Source organism: Elephas maximus, chromosome 20, assembly GCF_024166365.1.
Source record: "Elephas maximus indicus isolate mEleMax1 chromosome 20, mEleMax1 primary haplotype, whole genome shotgun sequence".
Lineage (NCBI taxonomy): Eukaryota > Metazoa > Chordata > Mammalia > Proboscidea > Elephantidae > Elephas > Elephas maximus.
In genome coordinates, this window is record NC_064838.1 from 11615291 (window position 1) to 11637725 (window position 22435).

The 22435-nt window shown below is 40.3% G+C and overlaps 1 protein-coding gene across 1 annotated transcript in view; it reads left to right on the forward strand.

The window, feature by feature from the left end:
- The window catches only part of RHEB (Ras homolog, mTORC1 binding), a 75503-nt gene extending 53515 nt beyond the window's left edge, over positions 1–21988 (forward strand). The window contains exons 3-8 of the mRNA XM_049861886.1: positions 2403–2470; positions 7642–7724; positions 11582–11638; positions 11754–11801; positions 12575–12656; positions 20784–21988. Coding sequence (XP_049717843.1) covers positions 2403–2470; positions 7642–7724; positions 11582–11638; positions 11754–11801; positions 12575–12656; positions 20784–20876 — 431 coding nt within the window. The 3' untranslated portion in view covers positions 20877–21988. The remainder of the gene's footprint in view (positions 1–2402; positions 2471–7641; positions 7725–11581; positions 11639–11753; positions 11802–12574; positions 12657–20783) is intronic.
- Positions 21989–22435: the final 447 nt, after the last annotated feature.

Genomic DNA, 22435 nt, shown 5'->3' on the forward strand with positions numbered 1-22435 from the left:
GACAATGTATGGTATTGGGGAAATCTGCAAAAGACCTCAAAGTGCTGAAAAGCAAACATGTCACCTGAGGACTAAGGTACGCCTGACCCAAGCCATGGTATTTTCGGTCATCTCATGTGCACATGAAAGCTGGACAGTGAATAAGGGAGATGGAAGAAGAGTTGACGCCTTCGAATTATGATTTTGGTGAAGAATACTGTCTTAGTTATCTAGTGCTGCTGTAACAGAAATACCACAAGTGGATGGCTTTAGCAAAAGAGAAATTTATTTCCTCACAGTAGGCTGAAAGTCCAAATTCAAGGCGTCAGCTCCAGAGGAAAGCTTTCTCTCTGTGTTGGCTCTGGAGGAGGTCCTTATCCTCAATCTTGCCATGGTCGAAGAGTTCCTCAGGCTCAGGGACCCCGGGTCCAAAGGACGCGCTCTGCTCCCAATGCTGCTTTCTTGGTGGTAAGAGGTTCCCAACTCTGCCTGCTTCTCTTGAGAGATAAAAGGTGGCACAGGCCACACCCCAGGGAAACTCCCTTTACACTGGACCAGGGAGGTAACCTGAGTAAGGGTGGTGTTACAATCTCACCCTAATCCTCTTAGTATAAAATTATAGTCAGAAAATGGAGGACAACCACACAATACTGGGAATTATGGTCTAACGAAGTTGACCCATATTTTTGGGGGGAACACAGTTCAATCCATGACAAATACTGCCAGAAGAACAAACAAGTCTGTCTTAGAAGTATAGCCAGAGTGCTCCTTGGAAGCAAGGATGGTGAGACTTCATCTCTTGTACTTTGGACGTGTTATTAGGAGCAACCAGTCCCTGGAGAAGGACATCATGCTTTTGATAAGGTAGAGGGTCAGAGAAAAAGAGGAAGACCCCCTTGACAAAATGGGTTGACACTGTGGCTGCAACACTGGGCTCAAACATAGCAATGATTACGAGCATGGTTCAGGATGATGTGGTGTGGGTTGTTTGTGCGGAGGGTCACTGAATCAGCACCTAACAACAACTCCTTTTATTTAAGTAGACTGGTCTGTAACCTTCACTCAGTTGACTTAGAGCACCCCTACTTGGATCAGAAAAGTATGATGTTAATTTGATTCTGTTTGATTACTGCTTTTCTCTCATTCTTTCTGTCCCTGTAGAACTCGTGTAATTCAAATGAGATCTATTTGTCCTCTTTCTCTTAGCATAATTTCCATGTCTCTGTTTGTGCTTTGCTTTTTGACTGTGGGATAAAGTGGGCAAAAGAGAGTTCTCTCACACTGTACAAGGGTAGATTCTCCTGCTGGGCTGTCGTCAAGGGGAACGGGCAGCCAGGAGGTTTGAAGATTCTTCGTGAGTGATGATGGTACAGAAGCCGCGTGTTCCCTTTAGCTGTCAGACCTCAGATGGTCACTTTTTGGTATTCCGTTGCTGTTAATAGTCTCTACTCTTAAGCCTGTTTGTTTGAAGTCTGTCTCCTTAGAATTCTAAATGGACTTTTCCGGAAGTTATTTGAGCCTGCTCCCTCACCCGCCCCAACAGAGAAAGCCCTGCTGGCGCAGTGGTTAAGAGCTACAGCTGCTAACCAAAAGATCGACAAGAGTTCAAATCCACTAGCCTCTCCTGGGAAACCCTGTGGAGCGCTTCTGCTCTATCCTATAGGGTCGCTATGAGTTGGCAATCGACTTGATGCCAATGGGCTAGGCCCATGGCTGTCTGTCAGACACCTGCTCGTCAGGCTAGAGGTAAGAAATGACTTCCAAGTCATTCTGCTTGTCCCTGGCTCCAAGTCCAGGGTTGTGGGCAGCGGTGAGTTGGAATCGACTCAACGGCGATGAGTTTGGGTTTTGATAGAGAAAAGAACTTGTGGCAAGTTGGTAGAACCTATAAGCTGAGTGGGCATGATTGCTTTAACACAGACCATCTGTTCCATTGCCATTTTATCTTTCAATAAATTTGTTAATTTTTTAACTTACTGAAAGTTCTTAGCACTTTAGTTAATGTTAGTTCTTTGTGCTCTGATGCCAGACCTTCTATAAATGAAACGCGAGGGTTTGTGCTTTGATTCATTCTAGATCTCAAACCTTGTGATGTGTTTCACTTTCTCCACAAGAAGGACTGTCCACAGATAGTGCATCCAGGGTACTTGTTTAGGATATGAATTGATCCCTAATTTCAGTTTCTTTTAAAAAGTTTCAAGATTTACCCAAGCTTGTTTTTAATTAGTTCACCAGAGTGTTTCTTCATTATATAATGGAAGTAGGGGAGAATCTGAACAACTCAAAGGTGGTTCTTTTTTGTTCTGTGGGATCTTTTTATGAGATTATTAGGACTTCAGCCTAATTTGTTATCTTTGTTCAAGCTTTAAGGAATCTAGATGTTTTTATTTTTAACTAATACTTAATTTTCTTTTTCTCCGTAGCTTTTACAAAGTTGATCACAGTAAATGGACAAGAATATCATCTTCAACTTGTAGACACAGCTGGGCAGGTAAGTGATCTGTAGCATCTCAAAACCTTGTACACTGAATCTGATAGTCCTGACATCAGCTGAGCATTGACTGTTAAATCCAGCAGCTACGCCAGAAACCCTCGTGTTTAGTTGAATATTAAAATGTTGTCCACTTTGTCTTTTCTAAGGTGTTTTTGTGGCAGTTTTTTAAATACTTGTTTTTCTACTTCTTTAGAATTGCTTTAAATATATTTACAACTTTGTGAGTGTTTATTACAGAATGGTGGTTTCCTATTTTGTAAACTTCTGGATTTCTGTTAGAAAATCATGTTAGAGTGCCTTCCTCCCTTTGTGACGCATACTTTCCTCCATGAAGTGCAAAAGTCTTTGCTAGGGAAACAGCACGAGCAAAGGTACAGGGCAAAAATGAGCTGGTTTTATCTTGTAGAGCTTGAGCCATAAAAAGATCAGTCTGATTGGAGTAGAAGATCCAGCCTTTAGTGTATATGATTGGATTAGGTGATGGACAAAATTGATAGTGATCAAGAAGTGTCTCTTTGATTTGCTAGATGCCAGATAATTGCTGCAGATTCTTGGCTGCAGACCAAAAGCTTGGAGGTTCGAATCCACCCACAGATGAATTGGAAGAAAGCTTCCAAATAATCAGCCATTGAAAACCCTGTGGAGCACAGTTCTGTCCTGTAACCCATGGAGTCACCATGAGTAGGCATTGACTTGACAGCAGCTGGTTTAGAAGTGACACAAAATAGGGTCATAGGTTATTATAAAAATTATGTGTGGAATGGATTATCAGCAGAATTGGTTGGAAGCATAGATGCAAGAAATTAAGAGTACTCGAAGGTAATAAAGAAAACCTTTTTTGACAGTTTTGTTTCCCTACTACCATTGTCTTAGTTACCTAGTGCTGCTGTAACAGAAATACCACAAGTGGATGGCTTTCACAAAGAGAAATTTATTTTCTCACAGCCTAGGAGGCTAGAAGTCCAAATTCAGGGTGCCAGCTCCAGGGGAAGTCTTTCTCTGTCAGTCAGCTCTGGGGAAAGGTCCTTGTCATCAATCTTCCCCAGTCAAGGAGCTTCTCAGTGCAGGGACCCCGGGTCCAAAGGACGCGTTATTCTCCTAGCACTTGTTTCTTGGTGGTATGAGGTCCCCCCTTCTCTGCTCGCTTCTCTTTCCTTTTATCTCTTGTAAGATAAAAGGTGATGCAGGTCACACCCCAGGGATGTGACCTGAGTAAGGGTGTTACATTCCACCCTAATGATCTTGAACATAATCTAATCTTGTCTCATTAACCACAGGCAAAGATGAGGATTTACAACACAAAGGAAAATTACTTGGATCACAAAATGGAGGACAGCCACACAATACTGGAATCATGGCCTAGCCAGGTTATCACACATTTTGGGAGGACATAGTTCAATCCATGATGACATGATACCCAATCGTAGCTGTTACTGGAAGCCTTTCCGTTAGACTGAATGCATTGCTGTTCAGTGGGGCGTCAGGGCATGGGGGATGCAGAGAAGCTGGGAATTGTTTTTCCAACTCCTCACCTGAAGTCTTCTTGCCCTTGCATCTTAAAATTAGCAAAGGGCCAGACTAGCAGGAGGCTGAGTGTAGTATAATCTGGTCTGGCATGTTAAATGGAGATTTTTTTCCTGAAACCTGAGGAGGTTGGGGTAGACCTAGAGTAATGTAACCTGTCTTACTGGTTTGGAACGAGTTTCCTGAAATTTATGTTTTGAGGTGAATGTAGGAAGAAAGTGTAAGCCCCAATGTAGCAAGAAAATGGTTGTATTGAGTGGCATTAACACTGGAGAAAACATTTCAGAGCCCTGAAGTTTCAGTTCTGGAAGCTTTGAGGGACATTAAACTCTTTGGGCTTGTATAGCGGGGTCCTCATTCATCTTACACACTTCTGCCTGGCGTGGACGTGATACCATTAGTCATCAGGCACCTTGGCCTATTTGTTAGAGCAGAGCAATTCTAGACTCTTCACTCTGAAGCTTACCTGTATCTTTGGCGATATGAACTTTAGGCTTTTTGGAGGAAGGGGAGCAATTGTTGTTGTTAGGTGCCGTTGAATTGGTTCCGACTCATAGTGACTCTGTGTACAATAGAATGAAACACCGCCTAGTGCAGTGCCATGCTCACAGTCATTATGCTTAAGCCCGTTGTTGTAGCCACTGTGTCAGTCCATCTCGTTCAGGGTCTTCCTCTTTTTTCGCTGACCAAGCATGATATCCTTCTCCAGGGACTGATGCCCCCTGATAAAACGTACAAAGTATGTGAGACGTAGTCTTACCATTCTTGCTTCTAAGGAGCATTCTGGCTGTACTTCTTCCAAGACAGATTTTTTCATTCTTGTGGCAGTCTGTGGTATGTTCAGTATTCTTTGCCAACACCATAATTCATAGGCGTCAATAATTCTTCAGTCTTCTGTATTCATTGTCCAGCTTTCGAATGCATATGAGACGATTGAAAACACAATGGCTTGGGTCAGGTGTACCTTAGTCTTCAAGGTGACATCTTTGCTTTTTAACACGTTAAAGAGATCTTTTGCAGCAAATTTGCCCAATGCAGTGCGTCATTTGATTTCTTGACTGCTGCTTCCATGGGTGTTGATTGTGGATCCAAGTAAAATGAAACCCTGACAACTTCGGTCTTTATTCAGTCTTCAAAAGATTGAAGAGGACCAATAGAAGCCTTCATTTAGGTGATGATATAGCCTAGAAATCGCTGTAGAAGAGCAACGCTGATCTTTCCTGGGAAGAATACTTCTACGAGGATCATGTTACATTTGTGTATTAATTGAGGATTACTCAAAGAGTATTCTAATGATTCTCTATACTCTTACTGAAGATTACCGCACACAGTTCCATTTATTTACATCTTCTTTACTCTTGGAAATGGTTTAAGATTTTCTTCATCTGGATCATACGCTTTTATTTTCTTAATTTTATTCCTAGCAGTTTTCTCTCTTGGCTGCAGTTGTAGCTGGGGGTCTTCTCCGCCTCACCTCTACTGTACCTCCTAGCTGATTGTTGGCACACTGCTTCTTAGATGTGATTCCCGTTTTATTTCCATACCTTGCCTTCAGGGAAAAGATCATTTGGGCTTTGGACCTACTCTGGCTGTGCTGGTGACTATAATCATTTGGGATTTGGGTTTTAATCTGTCTCATTGAATTTCCAAATATTTGTTTTTGAAAGTTAACACTAAAATGAATTCAACTTAATGAAAGTTGTGCTACTAATAAAGGCAAAGAAAGTTTTGCATGTGTAGTAAGCTCTCTGATGTAGAAATGTTGTTTTCTTATTAATGGCTACTATTCAGGATATGGGAAACGCTGGTGGTGTAGTGATTAAGAGCTATGGCTGCTGACCAAAAGGTCAGCAGTTTGAATCCACCAGGCGCTCCTTGAAAACCCTATGGGGCAGTTCTGCTCTGTCCTTCAGGGTCACTATGAGTTGGAATTAACTCAGTGGCAGTGGGGTTTATTTAGGATATCAAATAATTGTTAGCAAAGCCTAATTTTGTTTTTAATTTTCCTTTTTAAAAGAGAATTTACCATATTACAATAATTCATGATCTTTATGAACATTAGTTGTAACCATACTATGGAATTGCAAAGTCAGGCTTGGCTTGATTTTTCTGTAGTGGTGTTTGGGAAATGTGATACGCTTACAGTTTTGTTTCACCTGCAAATGAAATGTTTGTATTTAGACAGTGGCACACACTAATGGAGATTCCATTGACACCAGAACCTTTCGACATGCTTTAATAATTCTCTATCTAAAGCAAACCTTCTTAAAGCTGCTTTATAAAACTGGGGACCAATAATACAGTTGCGTGGTGTGTATCTTTCTTTTTAATTTCTAAAGTAGCTCAGTAAATAATTTTTTGATCCCCAAAATGTTCTGGAATTTTACATAAATTTCAGAAGTCCGAGTACACTGATTTAGTCTAGTGCTCTGATTCTCCCCTCTCCTCCTCTTCCTCTCTCATATACGGCTTGCACCCAGCACTATTGTAGGCACGTGTACTCAGGCCGGGGGAACTAACACGCACAGAAATGGTGCAGCTTGTAAAGTAGGTTAAGTGATGATATGACAGTTTCAAACATGAAAATACAGATTTATGGAATAAACCAGTGGAACTTGGAAATTTTCTGCAAGATGTAGGGAATTCTGAACTTCTCATCCGTGAAAGAAACATACTAATAATGTTTTCCCCTTGATATAAGATCACTGACCCAGTCATCTTTTCCTTCCTTGACTTCTTTTCTCCTAGGAATTATAAAAGTTACCTCCTACTGAAGTCCTGGGTCAGCTAGAGTCACTTCTGAATATTTGCTTAAAAGCACATTATCACCCAAAACTTGTCTTAAAAAAATCTTCAGTGTTTGCTGTGTTTCTGAAATAATATTGTGTAGGTAGCCCCTGGCTTACAGCGGGGGTTCTGTTCTGACACCTCTGTCTTATGTCGGTTCTGACGTAAGTCGAAAGACTTTTTTTTTTTTAAGTTTTCATTATTACTGCCTTGTATTATCAGTATCTTTATAAATTTGATCTTTATTTGTCTTTGGGGGTTGGAAATATTACATATAAACTTACAGGTTTTTTTGCGACATACATACGTACAAAAATAAAGAAATCATAAAAATTTATTCCAGCGGTGCAGAAGAATTGGAGCACCTGTAGCATAGTGGTTAAGAGAGCTATGGCTGCCAGCCATGAGGTCAGCAGTTCGAATCCACCAGCTGCTTCTTGGAAACCCTGTCGGGCAGTTCTACTCTGTCCTATAGGATCACTATGAGTCGAAATCAACTCTACAGTAGCGGGGTTTTTTTTTTTTTTAATAGGGCAGGTTTTGAACAGTGAATCCTAACATTGAACATCTGTGAATGAACGTCTAAGAATGATAACAGCAGCAGATTACATGCTGCAGCGTTGTATGTAGTACCTGTTAATGCCAAGGTGCACACAGAAAACAGGCAGTCCTGAGTGTGGCTTGTCAAGCCCAGTACAACGCGTGTCAGGAACTGCCTGCAGTCTACTTCATGTTTACTTTGACTTCTTTGGTCAGATAATGCGTGAAGAAGCTGGGGTAGAGATTGCTTTTTATGCTATATTTACTAAGTATATTTATATCGTGTTTGCTAAATATAATTCTTTTTTCTTCCACAGGATGAATATTCCATCTTCCCTCAGACATACTCTATAGATATTAATGGTTATATCCTTGTGTACTCTGTTACATCAATCAAAAGGTAATCATTACTCCTCATGTTTGCTTGAGTTTATTTGCTACACAGAGACAGCGTTAATTCTTTTAAGGGATTACGCTGCATGTAGTAGTGACAATTGAACTTAATTTATTAGGCCGAATACTTTTTAGTGATTGTCTTGTAGAGCAAGTGAGTTAAGAAAAAAATATTGTCTGGGTAGACATTCTGGTGTATGGATAGAATAAAAATCTGCATTGACTTAAACTTTTCTAACTGAAATGGTAAGTATATAAATTGCTTTTAGTTTTTGTGTGTTTTTACTGTATAATACAATTTTGGGATTTGGGTTAGTTGAATATTTTATGCTTCGAATTTATGAAATAAGACCTTGGTAACAGCCTCACTTAACTACATAAAAATGGGGCTACTGTTTTTTTAGTAATGATAGGTTTTGGTTCCTCTGACCACACACTTTTCACGCTGTTCTCAGAGCGTGGCATGTGTTGTAACAAGGAGGAGTTGAGAGCGCAGCCCCTGACTGGGGCTCAGCAGAGCCGTCCACGTGCAGTAGCGGAGCTCTGAGCGCTGAGCAAACACTTATTATCTTGGAAGAATTCGTGAAAATTCAGTGCCAATGGAAGGGAGCTTTGTGGATATCTACCTTCTATTGAGTGTTTGTGACATGTCAACGGGTTTACTATGCTCTTTACTTACATTGCAGTCGTGTTGTTAGGTGCCATCAAGTCAATTCCAACTCATAGCAACCCTATAGGACAGAGTAGAACTGCCCACATAGGATTTCCAAGGAGAGCCTGGAGGATTTGAACTGCCGACCTTTTGGTTAGCAGCCAAGCTCTTAACCATTGCGCCACCAGGGCTCCGAAGGACTTCCCAGTTTACTTACATTTTAATAAAATATGTTATTTCATCTAATCATTAACTTAAGCAGTCCTTTGCCAGAGATATTCTTGTTTCCTACTTAACATAGAAAGGAACTGCGGGACACAGGGTTCAGTAACTTGTCCGGCTGTATAGATAGTATGCAGCAGTGCTGAGATTTATATCCAGGCCTCTGATGTCGGCCAAAGCCAGCGCGATTGAGCAGAACTTAACTGAGATGATGAAAGTGTTCTGTGTCAGCAGTCACAATATGGCGGCTACAAGCCACATGTGGCTGTTTAAGGTTAAGCTAATGTCAGTTAAATAAAATTTAAAATTCCATTCCTTGGTCACACTGGCCACATTTCAGGTGCTCATTAGCCATTGTGGCCAGCGGCTGCCACCCTGGACAGCGTAGTGCTCTCCACTGTGGGCTGTGCCGCAAGTGAAAATTGCTGTGCGCTCACCGTTAATGTTTTCTTTAATCTTTTTCCCCAGGACAGGGAAGCATACTTTTCAGTTTTAAAGCCTTGATATAAAATGTTTTTTTTTTTTTTATAAAATGTTTAAGTACTGTTGGCCAGTCTTCAAATAAACACTGTACTGCCAGCCCCTGAGAATGCTTACACCTGAATGGTAAAAAATAGAAAAGAAAGGAGAAATCACCCTCAGTCTCATGAGTGTTAATATCTTGGTGTGTTCTTTCTAGTCTCCTTTTTAATTTTGCATGAATTGTTTTAACATATTTAAATTTTCTCTCAGAATGCTGTTTTCTGTTTTTATTTACCATATAAATACATTTTCTATATTACCTACTCTTTGAAAGCAATAAGTTGGATGTATTAATATTCTGTGTTCAAGAATAGAAGGATGCCTATCTAATGTGTTTCTATTTTATCACTAAAAATAATACTTGAATTTTATGCATAAAACCACTGCCTGTTTATTTTTTTGGGACTTGGTAGTTTTCTTCATGACAAGAACACCTTAAAGTTGTACAACTACTAGTCCTTCTTGTCAGTTACAAATATTTTCTTAATTTTGATTATATATTTTTAAATTTTATTTATCGCAACATAATTCATGTTTAACCCTCACTTGCTCACTAAATTCCATGCTTTTCTATTTAAGTGCCTGCCATGTAATGCCTTGTTCAGACCAATTTAATATACCAGTAATCTGGTGAATACTGCAGTGTCAGATGAGTTTATGAATTTGCACTATGTCACTAATTTACTTGACAAACAGCTTATTCAGAGGTAGTTTCATTGTATATTTTATTCTGTGATTTTTAGAAAATTATTAATATTGGTTATTTTATAAATTGTTAGTCTGAGGAATTAAAATAGTTGGTAGAAAATTTTCTTAATGCATCCATTGATTGCTTTTCATCTCCCTTTTTTGGTGCACACAAACTTGATGATGACATTCAAGAATCAAGTTGAAAAGATAGTGTTTGTCACTGGGGAAATTGTAAAATATATTAAGATATTTTAAAATGAAAACCTGCTTACCAAGTACTTCACGTGTTTGAGAAGCTGTTGCCTAATGGCACAGCAGAGAGACAGTTTACTGTGTCATCTCAGTGTGGTACCTCAGGCAGTCTCTGAGCCTGTCTGTCTGTCCTTACTAAAACAGTGTGTTGTTTTTTTTTTTTAAGGATGCCTTTCACTCATAGTTTAGCAAGCATTCTCAGTAAATCTTGAACATGAGGGAATAAGGAAAGAATGGTGTTTTGTTAGCAACGGACATGTTGAGCACATATTTATGAGTAACCAAGAAATCCAGGCAGTCCCCAGGCTGCTAACTTTCGACTTACAGACGACTCCAGCTTGCCCTTTAATGTTATGTAAATTTGCCCTCAGTGGCAGCGAGTAGAATTAGTTGGAAACCGTGGAACCAATCCATGACATCCTTCATGACAATCACCTTCACTTGGTACACTAAAAAAAAAAAAAGTTGCTGTGTGGTCAGTTCCGACTCAGAGGACAGGATAGAACTGCCCCATAGGTTTTCCAAGGATGGCTGGTGGATTCAGACTGCCAACCTGCTGGTTAGCAGCCTGAGTTCTTAACCACTGCGCCACCAGGGCCCCTTTTTTGCACTAAAGTAAGGCTAATAAAGAACCGTATGCACCTGTACCAGCTCACCTGCAAGTTCGACTTACAGACACAGGAACAGATCTCATTCATAATCCTGCGACTGCCTGTATGTTCGTGAAACTTTCTGATTAAGTTAACTTGTTGATCAAAACTGTGTACGCTCTTTGGTTGAATTATAACCATTGTTCATTGTTTTGTGAAATTAAACAGAAAAAAAAAAAAAGAAGTCTCGGATTATTCCTTTGTATCATAAAGCCCCTGTAGAGTTGTTCCTTCTGACTAAACAAAACAAAAGTTACATCCAATTTCATAATTTCTAGAAATGGAAAAAGAACTCAGATTTGAGAGATGGTTCGGGTTCTTGTTCATCCGTACTAACAATTTACAATTCCGGACAAGTCACGTCACTTAGCAGTGCTTCGGTTTTACCTGTTATAAATTAGATATGTTGATATAAAAAAATATAGGAGGGGAAAAAAGTTACTGTCAAGTTGGCCTTGCTCACGGTAACCCCGTATGAGTCAGAGTACAACTGTGCTATGTAGGGTTTTCAGTGGCTGAGTTTTTTGGATGTAGATCTCTAGGCCTTTCTTCCTGGGCACCTCTGGGTAGACTCTAACCTCCAGCCTTTCTGTTAGAAGCCAAGCGAGCGACTTAACTGTTTGTGCCACCCAGGAACTACCTTAATGAGGGTTACTCAGTATCCTATGTATGTGTGTGGCGGGGGGGGGCGAGCGAGAGATCGGTAGGAGAGAAGTAAAGGAGTTCCTTGTGTTCAGTTTATTTTACATTAAAATGGTGAGTGGGATGTTTTATATTTTCTCACTATAAACACTGCATAACGTATACTTGTAAAAAATTTTCATGAGTGCTTGAAGACTAAAAGGGATGTCTGATTTCATACTTTTTGTTTTATAGTTTTGAAGTGATTAAAGTTATCCACGGCAAATTGTTGGATATGGTGGGGAAAGTTCAGTAAGTAGTCGTCTTCATCTGTTTTGTTAGATAAACTCACTGTAGTAGTATCTTCTGAATAGTACAATCGGGTACTGACTAGTGTACTCTGGCTTTTTTTCCGTTATATTAACAGAATACCTATTATGTTGGTGGGAAATAAGAAAGACCTACATATGGAAAGGTATGTAGTTTTTAAATACTTAGTGATTTTTGAAATTAAGTGTGTCAAATGATTTAGTCACTGAAGTTCTGTTTTTAGTTCTAAGGGTAGGGATATCTTTGGTTCTAGCATACCTGTTTCTGTCCGTGTGAGGTGTGGCTGCGATTTGCGTAGCAGAAGTGCAGCTACGGTGTAAATCTCACATGCCTTGAAAGTGTTTCCTCTTTAGAAAAGAAGCAGACTTTATAAACAATTGTCTTTAGGTTATTCTTCCATTTTGCATAAAGCAAAATCTGAAAAGACAAAGGTAGCATTAATTTTTTCAGCCAGTTTTTTTAGTAGCAGGGGTTAGGGTCCCTGAGATGAAGGAGGGCAAGGGCCCCATCCCCATGGAGCTTAATGTCTAGAGAGGAAGAGACATTTGCTGGCTGAATTCCCTGCCATCTTCGTACAGCAGAATTGAGCTGTGAGCCCTTTCAGAATTTCCCCTGGCCCCAGGTGTTTAAAGCCTTGCTATAAAATAGTGGATTGTTACAAATACTGGAGTATTGGAAAATAAAGTCATGTTCTCTGAATTCTAAGTGCTTGCTGGAGCTTGGTTAACCGTATAAGACAGTGTCTGTTCTGTTCCTCTACTCTAGCGTAATTAAAACGTTCCTCTCTGTTACATATTTGATGATAATATTGAGAACTTGTCTGCTTCGTAAGAAAAAAATGATAAAAGTGTTGCCTGTTTCATCCTGTTTTATATAATGAAGGACGAGTTACTTTAATTAGACTTTCCTTTCTTCTAGGGTGATCAGTTATGAAGAAGGGAAAGCTTTAGCAGAATCTTGGAATGCTGCTTTTTTGGAATCTTCTGCTAAAGAAAATCAGGTATGTATTTTTAAAATGAACTTACCACTGCATTCCTGGCGGCCGCAATCACGTGTTCCTCTCACCCAGCGTCTCACCTCCCTCTCTCTCTCCCCTGGTTCGTTTCTAACCTCCCACCAGTTGTAATACCAATTGTAGGGGTTCCTTTGGCAAGGTATTTTTATTTTTTATAAATTCTTTGTATTTTTATAAATTCTGCCAGGATCTTACTTAACGTGTAGAACACGCAGAAAGTAATAGGATGTGTAGAACACACAGAAAGTAAATGGAGAGGAAATACTACTTTTCATAAACATATTTTATTACTTTCATTTTATAGTAATGGCTGATACACAACTACAGACATAGGAAATAATTATCTCAAATCATTTGGCAATCATTTTGTAATCACACCTCTTCCCCCCTTTCTGTAGGATAAAACTGAGTTTTGTGTAGTGTTTTTAACGTAGAAAGTATTTAGAATGATCCTGCAGGCATTTATTACCAGTTTAAGCCCCGTAGATGTTCCTTAAGAGACGTGTCTTGGAAAGGACGTAAATTCTGTTTCAGAAGGGTTTGCAGGGCTCGTTTTCCTTTTCCTCCCATTGCTTTAATGTAGACTTGTGTTCTCTCACCCAGACCTTATATTATCCAAGCTTGTCTCTTGCCTCCATTGTTTCACCAGTAAACCCTTCTCTTAGCTGTCTAAAGCTACCAGATTGTCATCCTCTAATCAAAAACTATTAGTGACTTTCCCACTGTCTGTACAACCAGGCCCCAAACCCTTAGCATGATATCGAGGGCAGGATATAATTTATACTTCACTCATTTTTTCTCTTACGCCACCGCTGTACTTCTCAGTCACACAGAGCCACTTCCGCATACACCGTGGGTACTTTCAAAGTGCCTCACCTTTACTCTTGCTCTTCTCTGGCCTAAATGAAAATCCTTTCTCCAATCAACTAGTTACATTGATACACCGCTTTATAGTTTTTAGAGTGTTTTCAACATGTTTATCTTGTTTGATCCTTAAGTAAGATGAGCTGGTTCCCATTTCTGTGAAGACACTGCAGTTCAGTGAAAGTAACTGCCTTATTCTCGGTACAGAGAGTTAGCAAACAGTTGGCCTAGTACTCTTCTCTTTATGCTCGCCCACTCTTCCCATTACCGAAATCAGTAGCTCTCAAGGTTCAGCTAAGATGTCACCTTCTCGTTGACTTCTTGATTCATCAGCTAAAATTAAGAATAGTTTCTTCACTTATGCCCCTTAATTCATTCTGAGATCGAGGGTCGTATCATTTACCTTTATATTTCCAAAAACATGTTAATAGGTTCTCCAACAACGCAAGTAGCCCTTGTTAACTCGTACCTGTTGGGTTCCTCTGTTCAGATAGTGAGGAATATTAAATCTGTGTAACTGGTTCTCAAGTTTCAGATAGCTGAAGGATTTATCTGAACCAGTTCAGTTCCTGAGTGTAGATAATGAGAATTCAGATAACAAGAGTTCAGATATAGTAAATAAGAGATATCTATAATTTTTAATTGAATTAAATAAAACATTTATTGGGTCCGTACTCTGTCCTTAAGATCATCTAGTCAAACTGTCTTATTTTAGAGGTGAGGAAAGTAAGACCCAAGGAGGTTAAATGACTTTTCTGAGATCACTTTATACTTGGATGGTAATAAGAACTAGGATTTTAGAACTCAGCTTTAAGTGTAGCCCAAATCTAGTTTTCTTTCCTCTACACCATGCTTTTCTGATTGATGGAGAAAGGGGGCCCTGTGCACAACCGAAGTGTAATAGAGACTAAAATGTTTGTTCTTAGGGGCAACAGGAGCTATGTAGGAGATAGAGGCTGCAGGATTAAAGTCTGTGAAACATAGCAGATGCTATGTGTGAACTTTAATTGGAACCTGGTTCTAAAAATACTAGCGTAAAAGATATTTTTGAACAATTGTGAATATGTTCTGGATATGCTAGGGAAAAATAGTATTAATTTTCTTAGGTGCACTGGTGGTATTGGAATTACAAAGAGAATAGCTGTGCGTCAGAATCAACTTGATGGCAATGGGTATGGTTTTTGGTTTATCCTTACTCTTAGTACAAACCAAAGTATTTAGGAGCCAGGTCTCAAAATCTCTGCAGTTTACTTTTCAAATGGGGTGGATGGATAGTAAATTCATAGATAAAGAGATGGGTAGATGATAGATAGACAGGGTGAACAAGCATGGCAAAGATGTTAATAGTTGTTGAGTCCAGCTACAGGGTGTATGTGCTTATTGTTCAGTTCTTTCCATATTTCTGTATTCTTGAAAATTTTCATAATAAAAAATTGGGATAGAAGAGTGTGGTTGAGTGGTCTCTAACTATCTTACTATCTTTGGATTCTGTTTTGCTAACTTCACCCTGTTTGTTTCTCTTTGATGAAAATCTGAGAGTCCTAAAACAAATTATTCTGTTTGATGACGTGACGAAATAGTCATCATCAGTAATGTTTCACTAATCATGTAGATTTCATGTAACTCGTGTGTGTGCATGTGTGTGTGTCAGAGAGAGAAAATGTGTGAGCTGCTGTGCTTGCCTGGCAGCTGTTATCCCTCCCAGCAGTCTCAAAGGCACAGGTACCGTATGGGCTCTACCCAGTGTAATTAAGAAGAATTTTTTAATGAGGCATATTGCCTTGGGTAAACTTAATCTTTCTGAGATGTGGTGGTTTGTTTAAAATATGTTATTAAAATATTTGATCTCTGAGTGCAGGCCATTTCTCTGTTTAGATTATGTTGTACTTCACTGTAACTTAACAATTTTTAATATGGCTCTAGGTAGGTTGACTCTTTGATCTTTTGATTTTATTAGAAGATAGTATACTGCTTTTTGAATACCCAGATAAAAGATGGATTGTGCTGAACACTTTAAAAGTTCAAATGAAAAAAATCTCATCATTCTTTTAGGTTTTGATAGATGTAGCAGATTTATTAGCAAAAGCACTTTTTGTTCTCACTTTCTTTTTTAGCCAGCTTAGATCCTATGATTCATAGATTTAGCAAAGAAAGCAGGAATCCTGTATGGCAGCCTCCAACATCTTAAGCCAAACAAATGCTATTTATTTGCTCTAGCATTATTACCATACCAATAAGTACCTTATTAGACATGAAATGGATTCTTTAAGGCAAAAAGAGTCTTGTACCCAAATTACAGAAATACAGTGGTGTCATTGGGTGATATCCTTGGAATGTTCTGATCAAACACCTGAAGGGCCTGTCTGGATATTTCTCAGATACCTGTTACTGTCTCTTGTACTCCTTCTCGCTTTGTCTTTGAAAGTACTGTCAATAATTGGCTGATCCTAATCCTAGGGAATTTTTCTCCCCATCAAGCGATTCTGATCCCTTACATAAGTACCCCTTACCTAAGAGACATAAGTGATTGTAATCCCTTAATTTTTAGCCTATCACATTCACCTTAGTTATTAAGTAGACAAATTAGTGATCATTTTAATAGGGAGATACACAAAAATATATGTATGCGTCATCCTGTGATTATATCAGTTTGTTTGGAATTCTCAATTCTTTTTTAATTGAAAAAAGGTGTCAGGTGTAGCCTGTTTATAGTTTGTATTACTTAACCAAAAACACAGTATTTTAAAATAAACCATCTTAAGCAGAATTCAGTCAGCTTTATTGATAACGAAATACACAGTAGTCAGAATTGTCAAGAAGTTGATGAGAATCCTGCTCTTTGCCTATCAGTGAACTCGGGGTGTATTTTCAGTTCTGCTTTATTTACTGGTGGAAAGCCTTTAGTTTACTTTGAGCAGTTTGATGAAAGCGAATATATTTGACAGAGTGAGATAACAGATAATCAAGGCTAGTTCTAAGATTTATATAGAAGAATCAGATACCAGGGATACTTTATTTATTTTTTTTGGTAAGAGTTTGCTGTGTATCCAAGCACTTTTCTGTGCATTTTTTTAGAATAGAATAAATAACTTGTTTGTATAATTGTGGAAAAGAGGGAGGAAATTGATAATGCAGAAAGGAGGAGAGAGAATTGCCGAAGCCAGTGACATTGATAGGCAAGAGAGAATGGGACTTGGGGGTAGCTCTAGATTAATTAGGGAGACAGGCACCTCATTCATCCCACAGGAAAGAAGCCTGAGTATTTGAGCCCGGGCTGAGTGGCTGGGTGAAGGGAGTAGGTGGAGTTCTCTAAAGAATGCCGCTTCTGTTTTCCCAGTGAGGTGGAAAACAGGGTTATCAGCCGAGTGTGAGAATGATGGGGAGGGGGCTAGAAACTTGAGGAGAAAGGAGAAGGCATGAAATATTCATCTTGGAGAGTGAATAGACTAGGGAAGTGTGCCCGTTTCCTTGTTGGCAGCGCAGGGGGCCCCCTTTAGATGCATGGTCAGGGATTTAAAAAGGGAGAGAGTTGGCATTGTGAGTTTTCCTCAGCTGTGTTTGCCATAAGGTTGTGGGCACCGTGTAACAGACAGTCGGCTGAGAAGGGAGTTGAAGTACAATGACTCTAATGGTGGACTGTGGAATCTAAGCGGGCCAAGGTGAACAGGAAGTGGTTTAGGAACAGGGAAAATGTAGGAGGATCAACGGACGGTAGGTCCCTGTGGGGTTGAGAATTGTTGAGTTCAGGATATCCGGAGAAAATAAGGTAGGTACAGTAGAGTACTTGAGGTTTAGATGACGGAGGAGGAAGGTAGGTACGGTAGAGTACTCGAGGTTTAGATGACGGAGGAGGAAGGTAGGTACGGTAGAGTACTCGAGGTTTAGATGACGGAGGAGGAAGGTAGGTACAGTAGAGTACTCGAGGTTTAGGTGATGGAGGAAGAAGGTAGGTACGGTAGAACACTCGAGGTTTAGGTGATGGAGGAAGAAGTTAGGTACGGTAGAACACTCGAGGTTTAGATGATGGAGGAGGAACGTAGGTACGGTAGAGTACTCGAGGCTTAGATAATGGAGGAGGTGTGGGTATTGGTAGTGACGATACCTAGGCACTGCCTGCCTTCTCCATGGGGATTTTGCAAATGAGGATTTTTTTTTTATGCTCACAATGACTGCAGGTGATTTTGGCATTTAAAGGGCAGAGACTGACAATACTAAACGTACTTCAGTGTCAGAGAGGATTTCCTGCCCCAGATGACAACAGCTCCTTGTTGTGAAGGACTAGTAGGGCTTGACTGTGAGAGTCAGAGACAGATCTTCGGAGAAGAGGTCAAACATCTGAGAGGCCAGGATATTGGAAGGATGGTTTGTGGATTACAATTACCAAGAAGTACCCCTGGAGTGATGGTAGAGACCTGATGGCTCGCTAGGAGGAATGAGGGGAAGCAGCCCAAGTTTGCATGTGCCTCTAATGAAGAGGGCTAGGGGTGAGCTATGTGGTCTCCTGGCATAAGATTCAAGCTGAGTTTTAGGGAGGAGGTTGGAAGGGGTCAGAGGGAGAGCCCAGACCATACCTTGGGTCTTATAATATCAGGAATAAAAGAAAGGAAATAGTTCCCTCTTGAATGGGCTGTAGGGAAAGCAGTGTCTTCAGGGGACATTAGAGCAAAACAGTGAAGAAGGATTTTCTTGATCCTTAGCCTTGAAATTTCAGAGGACACAGTGGAAGGGAACAGTGGGTTTGGTTTTTACAAATTCCCTAAAGTTCTGTTTATCTGGAAATGTCCTAATTTCACCTTCATATTTGAGAGACGGTTTTGCTGGATATATGATGCTAGGCTGGCAATTTTTTTCCATCAATGCTTTATATAAGTCATCCCGTTGCCTTCTTGCCTGCATGGTTTTTGCTGAGTAGTCCAGGCTTATTCTTACTGACTCTCCTTTGTAGGTGACTTTTTGTTTATCCCTAGCTGCTCTTAAAATTCTCTTTATCTTTGGTTTTGGCAAATTTGATTATGTCCTTGTGACTTTCTTTTAAAATCTACCTTATGTAGAGTTCGACGAGCATGTTGGATAGATATTTTCTCATCTTTCATGGTGTCAGGGAAGTTTTCTGCCAACAAATCTTCAACAATTCTCTCTGTATTTTCTGTTAATCCCTCCTTGTTCTGGTACTCCAATCACTCGTAAATTATTTCTCTTGATAGAGTCCTACATGATTCTTAAGGTTTCTTCATTTTTTAAAATTCTTTTATCTGATTTTTCTTCAAATATTGTTGGTGCCAAGTCTTTTATCTTCAGGTTCCGAAATTCTGCCTTCCACTTGCTCGGTTCTGCTCCCCTGACTTTCTATTGAGTTGTCTACTTCTGTAATTTTACTGTTAATCTTATGAATTTCTGATTGCTGTCTGTCTATGGATTTTTCCAGCTTATTTAATTTTTCATTATGTTCCTGAATAACCTTTTTAATTTCTTCAACTGGTTTATCTGTGTGTTCCTTGGCTTGTTCTTTGTATTGCCACATTTCCTTCCTGATGTCTTGAAGGGTTCTGTATATTCATCTTTTGTATTCTGCCTCTGGTAATTCCAGGAAGGCACTTTTGTCTAGAAGATCCCTTGATTCTTTGTTTTGAGAGTTGGTTGAGGCAATCATGGTCTGTTTCTTTATGTGACTTGATATTGACTGTTGTCTCCGAGCCATCTATAAGTTATTGTATTAGTTTATGCTTGCTAACTGTATTGTAGCTTCTTGCTTTGTTTTGTTTTGATATGCCCAAATGGGTTACTTCAGTGAGCTAGGTTGATTATTTTTGCCTTTGGAGCTCTGACATCCTGTCCCCAAATGGCTAGAGCTGTTATCAGGTATATCAGTCTAGGAGTCCATTCACTTTTCTTGTATGAATTCAGCTCAGGTGTCCAGGTATCTGATCATCAAGTGTGTGGTACAGGCTCTGTCCTACAGTCTTAGAGGGGCAGGGGTGATTGGTGATTGGTAGGTACCAGTATCCAGTTGCAGCAGGGGATCACGCTCTGAACAAGGTAGGGAGCTGAGAATCGTCCCACAAGTGTCTCTGAGGAAAGCATGTCCTTCTTCCCTAGAGCATACAGGTGGGTGGGTTCTGCAGACAGACCATGGGCACCCAGTGTTTTTGGTTGTAAGGACTGGGAGATGCCAGTTAGCCTTGGACACCTGTCGTGGGTGGCTGGGTGACCTGAGTGGAGCTACCAGTCCTTAGGTCTCTGATGTGGGTAGGTGAGGGCCTTGTTTAATAGGCAAAGCGGTGTCAAACATCAAACATCCACCTCTCTACCACACAGCTGAAACAGTTGTAGTCTGCCAACAAGGGCCTATTCTCCTGAAATAGGCCCACACAGGTCCATGCAGAGGGAAAGGTATTCAAAGTCCATGGACCATTTCCACCTGGACAGGAGCCACTTCTCTCCTGAGCTCCTCAGGTTAGTGGAGCTGGCAAATTATCTTTTCCCCCAATTGCGAGTTTATTCCTTCTCCAGTGCCAGGAGGATGGCTCTAGGCGCTCAACAGGGCCTATCTCAGGCCCAGAGAAATCAACAGCCACTGAAGCTGGCTTGGGGTTGGGGGGGCGGGGGGCAGTAAAATATGTGCAAGTACTTAGCTTTTGCTGAGAGCACTGTTCTCTGGTTCTGGAGGTGTGAGTAGGCTGTGTGGCTGGCTGTGTCTGGAAGGGAGTAGTGGGGAAGAAAGGGTGTAGGTAGTTAGGTGGTGGTTAGAATCTGGGGATGAGGAATCTTGGGCTTCTTGTGACCGATGGAAACGGATCAGAAGCATGCTGTGAGGTTAATGCTAGTGGTCTCAAGTCAGATGCTGATGAGGGAGTGGTGAGTCTGAGGCTCCTGGGGCTAACCTGAAGCCTGCTGAGCCCAGGTGACCTCCTCAGCCTCCACACCTGCACTTGTAGGACTGGGCAGCCGCAAGCCTTCTTCATTTCCTCTGGTGGGAGTAGTAGTTATCAGGGTCTACTTTGGAATCCCTGGGTGGCACAAACAGATAAGCAGTTGACTACTAACCTAAATGCCGGCAATTCGAACCTGCCCAGAGGACCTCAGAATAAAGGCCTGGCGATCTGTGTCCAAAAGGTCCCAGATTGGAAAACCCTATGGAGTAGTTCTACTCTGCACACATAGGGCTACCAGGAGTCGGAATTTACTGGACGGCACCCAACAAGAACACTTTAAAACTGATAAACACTGTGATTGGTTTTCTCTTTTTAGACTGCTGTGGATGTTTTTAGAAGGATAATTTTGGAGGCAGAAAAAATTGACGGGGCAGCTTCACAAGGAAAGTCTTCATGCTCAGTGATGTAATTCTACTGCAAAACCTGAGGACACTGGGAATATACTCTACCTGAAGAAGCAGACTGTCCATTTTCCTCTAAGATAAACTATGTTTCATTTTTCTTCTGTTAACCTGAGAGATATCATTTGGGTCAGAGCTCCCCCCCACCTTCAGATTATGTCAAACTCTGACTCTGTCCAAATGACTTCACTTCCATTTTCAAATTTTAAGCAATCATATTTTCAATTTATATATTGTATTTCTTAATAATATTATGACCAAGAATTTTACCGGCATTAATTTTTCAGTGTAGTTTGTTGTTTAAAATAATGTAATCATCAAAAATACCTATTGTTACACTACTCTGAACTAAGCTTGATACATCAGTGTTTTATTTCATTGTGTTAAATGTATACTTGTAAATAAAATAGCCGCAAACCTTGATCCTTTGTGCTACTTAATATGGCTTGTGTACAGATGAAAATCCTTATTCTCCTGAGAGTTCCCTTGGCCTTTAGGAAGGCCCTAATTGGACTCCAGGAACTGGTGGAGGGTGTGACCGAAGAAGGTGGCTTGCGAAACCCTCATAGGCGCCTGCTGATGGAAGAGCTGCGCAGCTGCTTGGTAAGCCCCAACGGACAACAGGCAAGGAGCTGGACTTCGGCGGCGAGTAGAGAATTTGTAAAAAGTGTCAGAATTGGGATGGATTCAAGTGGACTAAAGCTTACTAGCCCAGCAATTACTGTATTCTTTCCTTTCACCCTACATATCCCTAAATTTGATTACCATATTTAGCAACAGGCAGGGCTATGGTGGTTTGCTGAGCACAGTATCCTTTTTATTTGTTTGCTTGTCTGTCATGCTATTTGAAGAAAATGGTAAGAGGCACTTTCTGTGAGTTGCCTGTTACTTTCCGATAACCTCCAGGTGTTTAAAGGAGGGGGGATGTTACCAATAAGTGTTCAGTGTTGGGGCTTCATAAGACAGACTACACACAGCATTGAGGGAGAGTGGATTTGATTTGTATGTTGTTCACCACCTTATCTGTAGGTCAGACTTTGAGTTGAACAATATTTTCTAAGTAGTACCCTTTCCTATCCTTTCCAGTTGAAATTTCACAGGTCTGTTTCTAACATTTAAGCACATGTTATCATTGGCTTTATTAATAAAATATAATTTTGCTTTTGCAACTGATTTTTAATGAAAAAGTATGTTCAATGAAATTTGAGAACACAGTATTGTTACTTGTTAATAGGGTTTATTCTTAGGCCTAAAAATGTATCAGACAACATTAAGTCTGTGCCTAGTTCATTCAGTCAACCTTTTCATCTGAAAAGTTATTTCTGTTAAAGAGGAACTTTCGACAGCATATTTATACTAGAAATGCAGGTGAAACTCTGATCATCATCAGGTGGCCCTTTAGGGACTGGATCACATAGACTTCTCCTGATTGGAGGTAAGATTGTGTCATTCCTTTGCATGTTGTGGTTCATCCAGTCATGCAAATAGTAACTGAGCACCTACTATGTACCAGATGCTGTTCTAAGGGCACAGCAGTGGACACAATAGAGAAATCTCTACCCTTGTA